Source organism: Rutilus rutilus (assembly GCF_951802725.1).
Source record: "Rutilus rutilus genome assembly, chromosome: 9".
Classification (NCBI taxonomy): domain Eukaryota; kingdom Metazoa; phylum Chordata; class Actinopteri; order Cypriniformes; family Leuciscidae; genus Rutilus; species Rutilus rutilus.
In genome coordinates, this window is record NC_140223.1 from 35246350 (window position 1) to 35265041 (window position 18692).

At 38.3% G+C, this 18692-nt stretch overlaps 1 protein-coding gene across 1 annotated transcript in view; it reads left to right on the plus strand.

Moving 5' to 3' along the window:
- The window catches only part of LOC311297404 (olfactory receptor 52D1-like), a gene marked incomplete at both ends in the record, with an annotated part of 283003 nt that extends 270357 nt beyond the window's left edge, over window positions 1-12646 (plus strand). Inside the window, one exon of the mRNA XM_084419649.1 lies at window positions 12362-12646. Coding sequence (XP_084275775.1) covers window positions 12362-12646 — 285 coding nt within the window. The remainder of the gene's footprint in view (window positions 1-12361) is intronic.
- Between the last annotated feature and the right edge of the window lie 6046 nt (window positions 12647-18692).

The window sequence follows — 18692 nt, forward strand, 5'->3', positions numbered from 1 at the left end:
GTCATCTACACTGATGCAAGTGAGGTCGGCTTAGGAGCTGTTCTCGTGCAGCAAACAGGACTGGGCACTGAGGAAGTCCTGGCCTTTGCCAGTCGTACCTTAAATCCGGCAGAAAGAAATTACACGACCACCGAGCAAGAATGTTTGGCAGTCGAGTGGGCTCTCGAAAAATGGAGGTACTACTTGGAAGGAAAATTCTTCACAGTCGTTACTGATCACTCTTCCTTGATGTGGGTCTTCAAAACACAGAAACCTAACACTCGTCTAATTCTGTGGGCTCTTCGACTCCAGGAATTCAACTTCACAGTGGAGTATAGGAAGGGGAAGTATAATACGGTTCCTGATGCTTTGTCTCGAGCCCCTGTTGACATTAATGAACTGGGCCTTCTAACTTGTTCCACTGCTTTATCTCTGAAGTCGAAGGGGAAACCCGAGAAAACAGAGGACCTGCCAATCACCGATCATGACATCTGGAAAGCACAGCAGACGGATCCAGACATTCACCATCTGTACGAACAAATAGTAGAATCAGGAGAAATCACTGTCAATTCCTCTACCAAATTATCCATATTAGAAGATAAAGTCTACAGAGTTGTCCAGTTTCCACACAAAATTGTGTACCAAGTTTACATACCAAAACCTCTCCGATCTCAATTACTCCAGTTTCTTCATGAAGACCCTCTTGCTGGTCATCTTGGCAGATTCAAAACATTTAAAAGGTTGCAAGCTTTGGTGTACTGGCCTAACTTGAACCAAGATGTCAAAGAGATGGTACAAAACTGTCACATTTGTCAGCGTTACAAGCCTGAATGTCGTAGACTTCCCGGCACCTTGCAACAAACCATTGTGCAACGTCCATGGGAAATGCTGGCAGTGGATTTGATGGGCCCATTTCCTAGGAGCTCATCTGGGAATGTTTTTCTGTTAGTGTTTGTGGACTACTATTCTCGTTGGGTTGAGCTTTTTAGTCTGCGCAAGGCCACAGCTGAGACGGTCTCACAGATACTTATCAGAGAAATTCTTACCCGATATGGGGCCCCAGATTACATCTTGTCTGATCGAGGATCACAGTTTGTCTCCTCCGTGTTCCAGGAGCTCTGTAAAAATTGGAACATCGGACACAAAATGACAACTGCATACCATCCGCAGACAAATCTCACTGAAAGGGTGAACCGTACACTCAAAACAATGGTGGCCTCGTACGTCAGTGACAATCATAAACATTGGGACAAGCTCCTACCAGAGTTCAGATTTGCTCATAATTCTGCCGTCCATGAGTCCACAGGAGTAACACCAGCAGAGTTGAACTTCAATCGCTCGCTCAGAGGTCCCATGGATGTGCTATTGCAACCACGAGATGTGTCTCCTGATGATTCTTGCTATGACAAATTGGCAGAATTAACCCTCTGGGGACCAAAAACGCGCCCGCGCGTTTTGCTCGTTTTTTTTTTTAGCAATGAAAAATAAACACAAAATGCTCTGTTAATTTTGATCTTTCATTTTCGTGTAATACATCAATCGATCCTGTTCAGTTTCTATTTTTTTTCTGTATACTCACAATAAAAATAAAGTGTTTTGCTTTTTGACAAATAAAGAAAAACGAACATGATGCTATTTCTGCCTTCTCTCTGTCAGTAAACTCCCATTTGAAACGCGTTCGAAAATTATCTATAACTCCGCGAAAATTCAGTCAAACAGGGAAACAGACCCACGGGCATAAAGCTTGAGATCGCAGCTTTTAAATGAAGTAATTTATATAAAAAACAAATATTATCAGCTTCTGTAATCTGTATAAAAAGAGAGCGACTCCAGTCGAGCTCATTACGAGATGATTCACAGTAATTTGACCACGCCCCGGAGAGCGCGTGCTATTCAAACGCAAATTCTGAGAACCATTTCAGTCTGTGAAACGCCCCCACATCAGCTGTAAACAAAGAGGCATAATATAGCCTACCTTATGGAGAAAATTGTGCTGATATGAGGAGCAGATCCCGCTGAGGAGTGAGGTAGGCTAAGTTATCCTTTCTCAAGTGTTAATGTGGAATAACGTTATGGAATAACGTTAGTGTAGGCCTATGTAAACAAAAAGATGAATCGCGTTTCTATAATATGAATCGCGTTTCTGTGAGATGAATGAAGGGTACATATTTGTAAAGACTGTTTAGCCTAAATATGAATCGCGTTTCTGTGAGATGAATGAAGGGTACATATTTGTAAAGACTGTTTAGCCTAAATATGAATCGCGTTTCTGTGAGATGAATGAAGGGTACATATTTGTAAAGACTGTTTAGCCTAAATATGAATCGCGCGTCTGTGTGTGAAAGAATAAACTGCTTTGCTAGAGCCTACTGAGATGAGTAAAAATCGACTGAAATATGTTGAAATAAAATGTATTTGTATAAGCAACGTATTAAACTGCAAATTAACATTTATAGGCTATGCCCTAATATTTCATAAAAACAACGTTACAGTCAGGCGAAGTATGAAAGACAACATTTTGTTGACTAGATTTGGGTACAGTTTTTACTGTAGAATATACTGTCACATCAAATAAGCTTTTCTGCTCATATATATAAAATACTATTTTGTCAAAAATAAAGTAATAGACTAAGATGTTCCAATGTTGGCTATATTCAAACTAATGAATACATATGATAAAATGTAGGCCTATAATCTTTTTTTTTTTTTTTACAAAGAAAGAGTACTTTTTTGCAGAAATATTGCTGAAATTGTAATTATTGTTGTAATTGTAACCTTTTTAATAAAATAGCAAAACATATTTACAAGATAGATGTAAGCAAAATCTTAAATGGTCAATATAAGTCTTCTTCAAAATATATATTTTGTCCTTGCATTGTGGCTCAGTCAGTGTCACACCTGAATGAATGGCTAATTATGCAGAGTCATTATGCAGAGTGGGTGGGACTAAGGTGTAAACTACTCCTCCCCCTCGCATATTGGCTTTCCAAGCAAAACCTGTTTTACACCATTTAAATCAATGTATTTTTTTATGTGAACGATAAAGCAAGACTATTTTCACATAATTTTGAAGCTAGAACTCGAAGAGAAAACATCCATTAGTCAAAAGTCTTGTGGGCACATATTTTGTATGAGTTTTGTGGTCTTATTTCAGCAACTTTCATTTTTATTTTTTTAAATAACCACGCATAAACATTATTCTCTTAAAAATACAAACATCTACATACATGTTGCTCGCATATTATGGTAGGCCTGTTTGTGCTATATAGAGTGAATTTACACCTTTGCCATTAACATGTTTATAAATAACTGAAAAAAGCACAAATGTCAGAGCATGTCAGAACATCTCAAGGGCCCCAAAAACAGCTTGGTCCCCAGAGGGTTAAATCAAATGAAGGAGTATGTTGAGAAGAAACTTCATTCAGCACGTCAACGTCAAAAACGTAACTATGACAAAAATCGAAGAGAAGTGGTGTATGAGGAGAAGGACAGAGTCTGGATGCGCACTCACCCTTATTCCAAGGCAGTTAAGTTTTTTTCAGCAAAAATTGCTCCAAAATGGCAAGGCCCCTACAGGATAGTCCAGAAATTAGGACCTCTGAACTATGAAATTGTCCTGGAGGACACTGGAGAAGACTTAAGAGTGGTGCACGTCTCTAGGCTCAAACCTTGCTTCCCCTTTGCACAAGAACTTGAAGCACAACAACAACAACATCGATTACGGAGCTCCGCTCGAAGACTCCCGCGATTTATTGTTTTATCCATGGCAAAAGTGTGTATCGTCTGCGTTGTAATCGATCGCGCTCTGGATCATAAAAAGGAAAGCATTGTATCCTCGTCATTGTGTGACTAGCGGATGGTCGTTGAGACGCTGTAGAGCTAACAGTACGAGTGAGCAGTTCTAAAATCTGGGCGGAATTGACCTTTCGCCGAGCCCCGCCCCCCTTAGTTACTGTTGCTACGTCCGACAAACAAATGATCAAACACGACCAGCGCGACAGATTGCCATGACGGGAAGAGGTATACCCGTGCGTGTCAGTGACCATTTTTGGAGCAATACCTCCGCGATATCCTCCAGATCGAGGCAAAAGGGGTTACAGTATGCAGTGGAGGGATATATTCAAAATATAAAAATACGCAATGAAGGAGACACGACTACTATCTACGTCTCTGTCGAGGCTAATGCTTACCGGTGTTCATACACATAATTTGTGATATGACAAAGAACAAGAAAACTGTTTAAAAGCATTGAAAGACACTCACTGTTGTGTTTTTGTGTGAAAGAAAAAACTCTCTGAAAATAAAAGTGCTGTCAGCAATAATTTCTTATGTGTGTTTTTTCGCATAACACACTATGACTAAAATTTTAAATGCTGCAAAACACATGGGAGTTATATTCCCGATGCTGTAGTTTATCTGATCAGTCACAGTATATCATTAATCAAGCTTAATTTGACTTTTCAACTACAAAATAGGCAGGGTGAACTGAAAGCTTTTACAATCTTTTAGCTATAACTTATATCATTGACAAAAGTATGTGGTGCATTTTCTTCCAAAAATGATTTTCTTTCTCAAATTCATGCTTCAAGTTGACAACGCACAATAAACGAAATCACACAATAACTGTTTAACCAGAAATAGCCTTAATTTGCATCTAAATAACTTACATTGCTTGTCTTTCATAATGCACTTACCATAATATTTATTAGGGGGACAACAGATCACAAAACTCGCGGTTGAGACCATAATATTTATTAGTGGGGCAACGGATCATACTAACAATATTATGTTTTTTGAGTAACAGATAGGATAGTTTTTCAGATCAGAAAAACAAAACAAACAAAACTTTAAGTAGCTATCGACACCACAGCCAGCAGACGTATTTATGCTTCGTAATGTTCGACACATTTAACTGGGAGTGGGGCCGTCCACACTGTTTTATCCATTGTAGGCATCGCTCACGTTGTGTTTTCGGCTTTGGGAATGGAAAGAACACAACTCCTCCAGACAATCTCTCGGGGTATCTAGTGTCCGATTTACAAACGCCGTGGGCGCACGCTTCACCATCTTGCTAATGTTTGTCGGACCTGCTCACATAGTAACGGTTGCTATGATGTGTGATTGGACAATGGCCGTTTTGGGGGAGGGGCCGGCGAAAGGTCAATTGATGGATTGGGAGCCTCCAGCCTGTATATTCACATCTGGGGAGTTCCAGTAAACGTGGACCAGAGTCGTGAGTACACTTGGCCAGTTCTGGATGACTGTTTTGACCTGACTTGACTTTTGACTGTTTTTTGATTGGGGAAAATTTACTATGTGAACTATTTAACTATATGAACTAAACTGTGGGAATTACTGCTGATCTTGTGACTTGAGCTAATTTTGTTTATTTTTTTGTAGCCTTTGTGGCGGGACAATTTGTGAACTAATTTTTGTTTTCTTCTTCCTATTCAACCCAAAAAGTCATTTTTGAGACACTTAAAACTGTGTTGATATTTGATAATATACATATTTGAATGAATTCTAGTTGTCTGTCATATTGAATGTAGAAGTGGTCTATTTAAGAGTGTTTTTTAAGGGTATTATTGCATTGCAATTCTTTTCTCAAATAAGTGAGGGGTTTTGTGAAAGACAAACCAGACTGCACAAGACCTTTGTACGTTTTCGTAAACTGAACTAAATTAATGACAGAAATCCTGTCTGGTACCCCAGCATTAAAGAAAACAACCCAAACTAAAGAGTGTGTGAAAACGTTACAATACGAAGTGACCGTTCTCGAAAGGGAACGTACTCGGTTACTATCGTAACCTCGGTTCCCTGAGAGTTAGGGAACAAGTATTGCGTAGCCGGCCGCACTGATGGCAGTATGTCGCTTCAGTCGATGTAACCTGCTATAATGGCTGTTTCGGGGGCTGATATAGGCTCGGGCCACGCCCCCTTGGCGGTCTCTGACGTGTAATGGCGTGATGCACCCGCACCATTGGATGTGCAGTTGCCGTGGCACAGCCAATGAGTGAGCCAGACACTCACTGTGCTAGCTGTGCAGCTGCAAAATGCGTTTTACATTTTAGGCTTCAGAATCTTGAGGAAAAGGAGTTTCCCCACTGCATATAGCTACGCAATACTCGTTCCCTAACTCTCAGGGAACCGAGGTTACTATAGTAACCGAGTACGTTATCTTTCGCGACTTATCGCTCTTTTAATAATTTTTTTCAATATAAAACACATCCTGCTCTTTTCTTTCTCATTCATTCATGTTATTAATAACTTTAAACAGAATCGTCAACTGAAATCTGCACGATTATCAAAAATACGACACATTTATAGGACATAAAATATTTTGACCTCTGCGGCAAAAGTGAAAGTACCAACGGGTGAAATGTTTCGAAATGTATCTTTGTACAGCAAAGCACCCGTTTCAATAAAAGGATATATTCAAGTTTATATAGCCTATTTCCGTTGCTGTTCTAAAAATGGTTTTTCGCCATTTCCTTAAAGGTGCATTATGCAACTTTTCATGTTAAAAATACCCGTTTTTCTAACCCATACATGCTTAAACAATTGCCTGATGGGCTGAATGAGCCCTTCTATGATCACTGCGATTGCCTCTATAATCCTGTACAGTAAAATAAATAAGAGGGATTCGGGACGGAATCTACTGGGCGTGACGTCATGCCCGTTCACGCTCACCTGGTTATGTCTGGCAGGTTTGTGTATTTGCCGCCATTATCCGCATCAGCGAAGACAACTCGAGCGACTTTTGCAAAAGTAGAAGATGGATTCAAAGAGACCGGCTTCTTGTTCATCCCAAACCCCAACGCAAACTCCATGTAACCGCGTGCACAACTCTGGTTGCAGTTTCGCGTGTCGCCAGAAGGGGGCATAGTTCTGCAAAAACTCAGAGACTTGCGCAATGCACCTTTAAACAAGCTGCAGCTGCTTGAATCCCAGTGCAGGAGCTGTAGGTTACCACAGAAATGTAAGTGGTTAGTTGATTGCTGTGGTGACTTGTGACACTCATGAACAGCACTGAACACTCACTTTTGCCACTACAACTTGAATATTATTATTATTATCATAAACTTTTCATTAACTTCAGTAGGCTGTACAACAAGGGAATTGTAATTGGCTGCTTTTTCTGCAGAGAGCCGATCTCTGTTGATGTGTCTTCATTTCTGTATCGATCGTTTGTTGGTAAAGGGTGAGAGACCTTGCGAGCCATAGGTTCCCGACCACTGACAATATAATCCAAATATAAATGAAAGTCAAAAGCACATTTTTAGTACATAGTCATACCTGGAAACAAATCCTGTTCAAATAGGCTATATGGGCTATTCTACAGAATTGGTTCAAAATTAGAGTTGGAAACATCTTGAAAAAATTTTTGTATGCATGCAAATTGTATAATATTCAAGGTAAACCTTTCTAGTAATTGTGCAGTTAATTCTTATACTGTATTTTCAGAAAGTTTTGGAATATATCCTCTCCCCAAATGTGTCACTAATAAAAAACAATAATAAATAATTTAATGAGAAGGCTTATATTGACCTATTAAGATGTTGTTTACATTTACCTTGTAAATATATTTTTTGCTATTTTATTAAAACGTTTTCACATGTAAATCAACAACAATTACAATTTTAATAATATTTCAAGTGTAATCTTTCTTTTTTTTTAAAGTATACATTTTATCATACGTATTTCAAAGTTAAGGATTCATTAGTTTGAACATAGCCTACATTGGAACAAACACTATAACATCTTAGTTGATGACTTTATTTTTGACAAAACATACTATATATTTAACATATGAGCAGAAATTGGCGAACAAAAGCTTATTTGATGTGGCAGTAGTCTGTTTTACAGTAAAAACTTTATAATCTATCCAAAACTAGTCAACGAAATGTTGTCTTTCATATTTTGTCTGTAACATATCGTTTTTATGATATCTTAGGGCATATAAATATTAATTTGCTGTTTAATACGCAGTGTTGGGAACGTTACTTTAAAAAAGTAATTAGTTATAGTTACTCACTACTTGTTCCAAAAAGTAACTGAGTTAGTAACTGAATTACTCTATAATAAAAGTAACTCGTTACCAGGGAAAGTAACTATTTGCGTTACTGTAAAAAAAAAAAAAAGTTGCTATATGTCAAAGAATTTGGATTTCTTTGAGCAGTTTTTAAGTCAGTTGAAATGAGTAGAACAGACAGGTGTTTGTACATAACTTTCAATATTTATTGCACGTCGACAGACAGCAAGAGGTTTATCCTGCACTTCAAGCATTATCTTTGTAAGAAAAGTAAACAGAGTTACACCATATGAAGTGCATTTAACTCTGCAAATTAAATCAACCTCTCTCAACTTTTTATTAAAAGTTTTATTAATAAAGTAAAGGCATTGGACCAGTTTATTTGTAGTGCACTGACTGTGCACATTATATAAGATTAATATATTTGTTTTCCTTAAAATTTTAATTAGCAGTAACTTAAACACTTTTTGATGTTTGAACGCCTCACACACACACACGCACGCACACACGCACGCACACAAATGTAAACACTTTGCGACTTTTCGATCGCGCCCGCGCCTCTCTTTCTCTCTCTCTCTCTCTCTCACACACACACACAAATGTAAACACTGCAACTTTTCGATCGCGCCCGCGCCTCTCTCTCTCTCTCTCGGTTCAATACGAATACATGTACCGTTCCACCCCTAGTTCTTGCCTTTGACCTCAATGAATTTGAAGTAGTGCTTATTCACCTTATTTTCGAGCGCGGAAGTAAATATGGGTCCAGTTTCCGGTTTTTGTGCGGCACTTCCGTTTCCTCGCTTCTCTGGGCTAACTAACGATATCGATTGCGAAGGATTATGCAGAGTTGACAGAAAAATGTTACACATGCCTTAGCAGATGAATACAACAAAGAACTAAAGCCCCGCCTCACCCAGGTCGGGTACCTGGTTGAAAACACTCATGCATCTAGCTGGCAGATTGCCAAAACTTCGCCGGCGCCTTCAGCACCGCCCTAAACACGGTCGAGCCAACGCTGGACTAAGTTAATATATCTATGGAGGTAGGCTATTTTGTCATGTCAAATGTATTAATAATGTCATCAGAATGCAACCAAAGCACGATAGCAATAGGTAGATGGCTATAAATAATTATAAATCATACAAAATAAATGCCATGATGATCATGGCATGATGACTAGATTTTATACAGGGGTTACTATAATGATTTTGTTTCTCCTTGGAGTTTTTATTCAGACTTTGTAGCCCAGCCACTTTTCTGGTATCGGGTGGTCTTCTGTAGGTCTTGTGTTCACGAAATGAAAAGAACAAACATACGGTCGTTTCTTCAAATGGGCTGCGTGGCGTGTCCGTTATTTCGGCTCCCATAACAGGTTAATTTAGAGCTTGCACACTGCCTGCGTGACACACGCGTCTCAGGGAAAACGCGTGCATGCTAGAAATAGAATCGACGCCTATTTTTCACGCGACGACACGCAAGCGTTTTGGAAGCGCTTCCAGGCAAAATAGAATAGGAAAATATGTTTGTATGTCATTTTGATTGAATACATATTAATAAATTACATTTTGATGTTTGAATTTAGGTTTTGACATAAATGCAGATATAGCCTAAATGTAAAAAAATATATATATATTATCGATTTTCAAATATTGCACCTGTCAATACAGAACGAAATATTCTGTAGCCTATTTTGCCGTCAATACTGCCGACGTTGTCTTTGCTGCTATATATTTATGTTTAACATTAATTGTTGTTCCACAACTCTCTCCCCATATGTCGAATATATCACCAATGAGGCTTATCATGTCACCTAGCAGCAGCAACGCCTCGTCAGAGACGTTTCTGGTGTGCAAAGACATAGAAAACACCACGCAACAGAAACGCCACGCAGCCAGTGTGTCGCCGGTCGTATAGGGCGCCTGATTATTAAAATGTCAATAATTCGATGATTAAAACACTCCTGCTCCAAGTAAATCTTTCTTTTGGGCCAGTTATTATGACAACCTCTAACTGCACAAACAATCCCGGTCTTCCTCGAAGCCATAACGATGAGTTTGTTGTTACGAACAACGCTCGCCAGTGACCGGAAGTGCCTGACCGGAAGTCTCGCACAAAATACCGTCAACTGGCTGCGTCCGTATTTCCGTTAAAAATAAGGTGAATATCTCCACCTTGAAAATGCCAACTTTTCATCGGATTGCTCCTCACTCGCCATCTCTGCTGCTTCGTCGAATCTCTGTTTAGCTGGTGTGTGTGTGTGTGTGTGTGTGTGTGTGTGTTGCGTGTGCTGGCATGTGTGTAAAAACACTGGCTCTGATTGGCTACCATGAAACACATGACCCTGCCTTAGCCAATCATAATCGCTTACCTTGTTATTAACCCACCTCCTCAATCGCTGTGCGAGCCAGGGGTGCGTTCGGATTACACAGTTTATTCAATCAATGCATAGTAACGCACCGCATTTAACGTTCAGTAATGTTAACGGCGTTGTAACGACGGGAAAAGTAATTAGTTAGATTACCCCGTTACTGAAAAAATAACGTCGTTACCTAACACTGTTAATACGTTGCTTATACAAAGACATTTTATTTCAACATATTTCAGTCGATTTTTACTCATCTCTGTATAGCAATATAGTTTGGTAAAAGCTAAACTAGTAGATGTGTTCATGTAAAAATAACATGTTTACTAATGTAAGTGCCTGTAACCAACAGCGCGCATTTGTGCTGTTCATTCATTCACACACAGAAAGGCGATTCAAATTTAAACAGTCTTTTTGCGGTTTACAGACACTATTCCATATTCCAATTCTTTTACTTCAATGAAAGGTTCGATTTTTGACAGAGAGGCAGAAAGCACACCCTGTATATTTTCTCTATTTTACAAAAGCACAATGTTTTGCTTCGATTGTAAGTGGACACATAAAAAGTAGATATTTTACAGTAAATTTTTTCATATTTCTTAAGTCTGTATGACCATAAATAATTTTTATCTGTATGACCCAAAATCTATTTTGCTGCTATGTGAAAAAAAATATATAAAAATAAATAAATCGAGCAAAACAGATTGGCGTGTTTGCCGACCCCAGAGGGTTAAAGGCCCTACTCCCATTTTTTTTTTTTTTCAAGACACGTACCAAACTTAGCAACTGTGTTGACGAGAACCGACAAGGGAGAACTGAAACTGGGGAGAATATATACACAGACAAATGAGGAGACTAAGTGACATCAGGCGCACACGGTGAGTGATGATTTCTGTGATGAGGATGATGACAGGTAACAGGTGAAACCGATTAACAAGGAAACACATGGTGTGTAAGGCTGGAAACTTACGCTGCTATTTTGAACCAATAATCGGATCAAAAGGCAGTTGAAGGATGACGTGTATAATTCAAATATTTATCTGACTCCAATATAATTAATCTGACTCCATAAAAGTTGTTGTTATTCTTTAACCTCTTATTCTTTCAAGTTAAAAGTCTTTCTTAGAACTTAGGATTTAACCTGAACGTTTAGATAACGAAAGTTATAATCACTTTCACTTTCAACGTAATCAGTGATAAAAGGAAATAATCCCAAAGCCTTTAAAGCAGGCAAAGTTATTTATTAAGTTACATGTTTAAATATACAGACAGTAGAACAACATACTGTATAGAAACTTAGTTGTAACAAATAATGCACTGTCGTGTAGAAGAGGCCGTAAAAGCCTTTCTTGTGGTATGAGGTTACGCACCGATGTTAACTTGCGGGAGTGTCAGGGTTAAAGCCTTTCTCCTAGATCAACAGTTAGCCTACCTTTCCTTCTTATACCCTGAGCAAAGCATTGTTAAACATGAGTGGAATACCAACACCAAACCGACCGACAGGAAACCAAAAGATGAGGCAAATTGGTAGTGATCAAGAGGGGGAGAAGAACATTAACATATTCTCCTCAATGCATGTTTAACCAATAGTACCTAGATTGTACATTAGGATACTTTAATATCTCTAATAAGTTCACCACCATTCATTTCAGTTTATAGACTGTCAGATGAGACCAAACATGGCATAGTTGCATATTAGAACACACTAGTAAATAAACAGTATGTAGTTGAAAGCATATGTCCTGTGAAGCAAATGGTACAGACGTGTCATTGAGGTGCAAACGACTCTGTCTCTCCCGACAGAACCATCCTGTGCCTGGAGTGTCCCAACAGTCCTCAATCAGCATATTGATGAAATCCCTACACTAGATAGGCATTAGCATAATGTGATGATGAAGGCCATTGTGCCAGGTTTAATTCACATGTATACATTTAAAAGGCTTTTTGAAGTACTAGGGCAATAAAGAGTTCTGCCCATATTTGCTCAGCCAGTAATATATGGTGTTAGAACCAAAGAGATCAGAAAATGTACTGTTAAAATAACCCAGAGATTGTGTGCATCAACAATCCAGGGGCGGAGCCAGAGGGGTGGCGTCGGGTGGCCCACGCCACCCCTGAGATTCGATTGGCCACCCCAGGTGCCACCCCAAAATCCTACTCTACGATTGCCCATTAACGTCGTCAAAGGCGGAACCTTTGTTGACGCACTTGCTGCCTTTAAATCAGTGCGGGAGCTTGGACAGTCAGACACCAGAACTCAGAAATGTAAGTAGCAAGTGTTTGATGTAAGCTAACCAACGATACATGGCTTATTGTTTTTTAGCATGTGAGTTTACAGCACTACTACTTGTGCTAGCACGCAAAGATATCTATTTACCTATCACATCTGCCTTGATATCTAATCGCACACACAGCCCAGTATCACGTCTGTTGAATCACGTCATGTAGGCTAATTTATCTACTGTACCTGCCTATTCTGCCTACTCAGTCGACATTTGCTAGGTCATTAACTGTTAACTGTAGGCTACTTTTGTAAAAAGCATTTAATGATTTATCATTAGCAGATTAGCAGACGCAATTTTGTGCAAAAAAACGTAGCCTACATTATATTTTAACCAAGGAACCAAATTAAACACGCCAGCAAAGTAGCTCGCCCCTACCTTCAGTAAGTTAGGCTTAGGCTATATTCCCAGATAAATTCCACGCAGGGTTTCGTTTTTGTTTGTTCTATATATACAGTCAATGTTTTCAAGCCCTGTGTTGCTAACATACCTAGGCTGTGAAATTAAGGTCTAGCCTACTGGTGGGTTTAATTGAATTTGAGTAATAGGATATGCAACCATTTACATCTGGAGATAGTTATTTGTGCTCGCCAAAATCATAGAAATTATCATTACAAGACACTTACAGTATCTCCTGTAATCCAAGACAGATTTTCTTCGAGTTGTTAGGCTTTAGAGCATTTATTTTAACAAATGACATGGAAAACATAATTCATTTCATCCACATATCCTTATGCACAATGCACAACAACAATTTAGCTTAAACCGTGAGAATCAAGCAAACCTCACGGCAGTCAGGGCCTTAAAGTGACAGGCACTGAATTCGACTTGCACATCACCAATGCAGTAATGACATGAAAGAGTAGTCTATATCGTTTAAACTTTATAAATAGTAATAGTTTAGCTCACAGGTCAGATGTGGCCTTTGATTAAGCTTTAATTTTGTGTAATTAATTATAAATAATACGTTCTTTGTTGTGCATTGTGCCATTTCATGTTTGTTTCATTTCAATTTCTAATAATAATGTAAGTAATAATTACTAATAATGTAAATGGGGGAAAAAAAAGTATTTAATTGGTGTTTATGTAGCCTAGGGGTTGGTTGGACTGTTCTGAAGGAAATCTGACTTCATTGCAGTATGAAAAGGAACCAGAATATCCAACAGTTCTTCGTTAGCAAGAAAAGCAAACCTGATGAAGAAAGTGAACTGATCAGAGCAGCTGACGTTAGCAGTACCAGCAGTGGTTCAGATAATGTTAGCGAGTCAGATCAGGATGATGACAGGCAGGGTGAAGCGACTGAGCTAGCAGCTTCACCTGATGACCTGGGTATGTAAAATCTAGAATTAAATTTTATGGTATCATTGATTTAATAGGCTATGTTTAAAAAAAAAAAAAAGATTAGCATTTTTATTTAGCCTACACAAAATAAAAATGTTTAGGCATCTAAGTGAAATCATGTGAAAATCATTCTAAATGCTATTTCAGATTCAGACAAGGGTGCTGGAGACACTTCAGATCCTTATAAGGGTATGACATCTCAGCTATATCTGACTGAATTGCACTTGTTTTAGTTAATACAACAAAAGATGTATTTTACATTTAAATTTAGGTCCATCATCATCATCTTGTCTCACTGGTTGTCTACTTGCTGCTACAAACCCAACCCCTGGACCTCATGGTGTGTACTGTATGTTTTATCCTGGTTAAAATATATATAGAAAACACATGTTTGTATGATTTGCTGAATTACTTTTGTTCTTTCCAGACATCTCCCAATCAAGGGCAGCAGATCCAACTCAACCTGTGCTGAGGATGTTTCCCAAGACCACACAAGGTCAGAGAAGAAGGGCATTCAACCCGCAGTGGTACAGAAAGTATTCTTGGTTAGAGTACTCTGTTAGCAAAGATTCAGCTTACTGTTATGCATGTAGACATTTCTCACTCCCTTCAGCGTCAGAATCAGTATTTACGTCCCAGGCAGGTTTTTCACATTGGAAGAAAGCGCTGTATAAAGATGGAGGCCTTACATTGCATGACCGGTCTGACAGTCACATTAATGCAATGTTTGCTTGGCGAGAATATAATAATCGTATTGCTGTCTGATTCTGGGTTAATGGATTTAATTGATCAAGAGTACAAAAGAAAAGTTGAGGAGAACAGGAGATACATAAAAACAATTGCAGAGGTTCTGTTGTTAACATCAACTCAGAAGCAGGCTCAGAGGGGCCAACGGGAGTCAGAGGACTCTGACAATAGGGGGAATTTCATAGAAACTCTAACTGTGATTGCTAATCATGATGCCCTTATAAGTGAGAAAATGAGGGAAAAGGGGAATACAAAGTACACATCTGGAACCATACAGAATGAAATCCTGGAGTGTCTTGCAAACATGGTGAGGGATGCCATTGTAAAGGAGGTGAAGGAGAGTGAGGTTTTCTCAGTAATTGCAGATGAAAGCAAAGACCTCCAGAAAAAGGAGCAGCTGTCGTTGGTAGTGAGATATTACTACAGTGAAAGTGTCCTTGACATTCAGCATGCTCAGGATTTGGATGCTAAGGGACTTAGTGATAAAATCATACAATGCCTTGAAAAATATGGGCTCAATTACAAGGATAACCTGATTGGGCAAGGCTATGATGGAGCAGCTGTGATGAGTGGGAAACTCTCTGGTGTGGCAGCCAGAATTCAGGCAGAGGCTAAACAGGCATTTTATGTCCACTGTAATGCCCACTGCCTGAATCTAGTCTTAGTGGACACAGTGAAGTCAGTGGCAGAGGTAGATTGTTTCTTCACCCTCCTCCAAAGACTCTATGTGTATATGACCGGGTCCTATGTACATCAAAAATGGCTGGAGGTTCAAAAAGATATGTATGGTGGCCAATGCAGAGAGTTGCAAAAACTGAGTGATACACGATGGGCGTGTAGAGCGGTGGCTTGCAGGAACTTATTGGATAGATTACCAGCCGTCCTGCATGTTCTTGAGCAGATCAGTTCAGAGGACAATGGGGACAGATCTGTTGATGCTCGAGGTTTATTAGCACAGATTGACCTTACATTCATAGCCTTACTGACAACTTTCCAAAAACTCCTTGGAACCACAAAGCGACTCTCTGACCTGCTACAGGCCCCCTCACTTGACTTAGCCATAGCAGTTGATTTGATTGAATCACTTCATGCTACATTTCAGGAGTACAGGAACGAGACATTTGCACATGATTTGTGGCAAGAAATATCGGATACAGCCAAGCTGTGTAATGTAGCAGTTGAAAATGTCACAAAAAAGAGAGAACAGAGAGTGAGCTCAAAACTGGGTGGGTCTCATATAACTTGTACTATAGGCCTACGCAGGGGTGATGAGGACAAAAACTCATTCAGGCAAAGGTTACTGTACCCAATCCTAGATTCCATCATGAGTGAGATGGACAGAAGGTTTTCAAAGTCAAACTGTGTACTCATGAATGGGATACAGGCACTGAACCCTCAAAGCTGTACATTCCTAGACAAGGGTCAAGTCTTAGAATTAGGTGATTTGTATGGCAGTGATCAAGAGGACTTGACCCATGAGCTGCATCAGGCCAGAAGGGTTGTAAAGAGAAAGATGGACAGTGGGGCAGTACAATTGGGAAGTGTTACAGACTTCACTGTATTTTTGGAACCCTATAAAGAGGTGTTCCCTGACCTCTTTAGGCTTTGCAAGGTTGCCACAGCTATCCCAGTGAGTACTGCAGGCTGTGAACGGAGCTTCTCAGCCCTGAAGCTGATAAAGACACACTTGCGGACCACCATGGTTGATGGTAGGCTTAGCCACTTAGGTGTGTTAAGTATTGAATCCAGGAGAGCAAAAGGTTTTCGCCAGCTCACACAAAAATCGGCGCATTCAGTTGTTTAACACCAATATATAGATGGGCAAACAAATTGTAATTCATTGTTCCATGAATAAATAGTATTTAGCTGAGAACTTGGATTTTGGATGTTAACAGCTATAGAAATAGATGGCCAAAGATATTATGTTTGAGTTGTTATTGTGAAAAACAAAAAGTCTTGAAGGTGTATTTTTATGTTTGAGATGTTTGTTTATTTATATTTGATTTTATTCAAATAAAAAGAAATTTGATGTAAGAGTACGGTCTTTGTCCCTCAATTTATGAGTATGGTGTTCGATGCATGATTTTATGATGCCACCCTTGAATTAATCAGTGCTCCACTAAGGCCACCCCTGTTAAAAAAGTCTAGAATCGCCACTGCAACAATCTGTTATTATACTTCAATATTAAAAGTACCTAAAATATTTGCAATTTCATGATCTTTATATGCATTATGTATTAAATTATATGTAACGCTATAGACAACCAAAGACATGATTAAAAGCAAATACGATTGTACAATGTTTTGTCTACTTTCAGATTTTATACAGTAATATACAAAGGTTTGATCCTACTAGTGGAGCAACCTCTAATGTTCATTCTTTTTAAATATACTACAGTGTTTCTACATATACTACATGTTTTTCATTATAGATTATATTATCATCATAACGATCTAAGGGAAAATTAGATTTGCACAATTTCCTAGTGTTTATTGTGTGTCTTTGACAGCAGGGCTCAAGCTGGCATGGGCACTAAACCATTTGAGAATGTTCTAAGTATCATGTGCTTCATTTCAAGAACATCTGACCTTTGTACAGTGCAGTTCGCATTCTGGATAACACTTTTTTTCAGGTTAAAACGGGGTAAAATCCTAATGTGAACAGAATATTTCAATGTGGTCTTAGACATTTGAACCCACTGCAAGCTCATTTAATTTCATCCACAAAAACGTTAGGTTTAGCATCTAAATATGTTCTCACTTGCGCACACATGTAAATGTAGTAAAGGCTGTTGCCTAAAAGCTGGTTAATTCATAGCTTTACCTGTTCATTTTGTACTGACACTTGTTTCACTATAGGCTACAATGTCATGTGTGATCATTTTAATGACATAAAACAATGTATTTATACTGAGTAGAGTAATTATAGAGTAAAACAAAACAATGAATACTATTCAAATTTGTTGCGTCATGTAAAAATCTCCCATATTTCAAAAATCTTGCCAAACAAATGTCCTGATTTAGTGGTGATTTGTCACCATCTAGTGTTATCTTTTGGTTAGGTTGTTCTTTTGTTCCACAATGTTGAACAAAGAGACTTTTAAATCAGACCCAAACTTTATTTATTTCTTTAGCAAATGTGTTCTTATTTTAGGATTTAAGGCTGAATCCTTAATGATTTAATCTTTCTACTGTAGATTAATCTTTAAAATGTAGTAGCCTATACCTCAGCTCTTAATTCTTATTGACAGCACATAATAAAGTAAACAATTCAAAATATCTCTCTAATATTACCTGTTTAAAGCTTAATCGCTGGCATATTTGAGATTCAGTTAATTGCTTTGCTTTTTTTTTAACATACCAAATACATTTTCTCTGACAGAATATGAGATAGGCCTACTGTACTTATTTAAATATAAAAACTCCTATATATATATATATATATATATATATATATACTAGCCTACAACAATTGCTGAAAGTAATACTATTGTGTACTTGAGCTGAGAGAAAAAAAAAATGCTTTGTGTTTTCAAATTTAGATTATAAAGTTTGATGGTGAGCTCACAAAATATAAAAAATACAGTGCTGTCCCAAAAGGAATTTGTTAATAACTAATAAAAGTAAAAAATATATAGTGTCCGGTGTATGTTTTAGTTAACATTGCTGTTTAATTTTTTTTTTATTTCATCTTGCCGGTTTAATAGAAATGATGTTTCATTATGACACATACTGACACAATTTAGTGTGTGTGTGTGTGTGTGTAACCTTGTAATACATGACACTTTATGATTACTTTGTGACACTCACAAACATTGAGAATAAACTGCTTTTTAATTTAATAATAAGCATAAGTTATTGAGAGTTACTTTTTTCATATAGACTTATTTTTTTGAAAAAAAATTCTCCACTCTCCCAGCCAGCAATGACATGTGGGGCCCAGATGAGG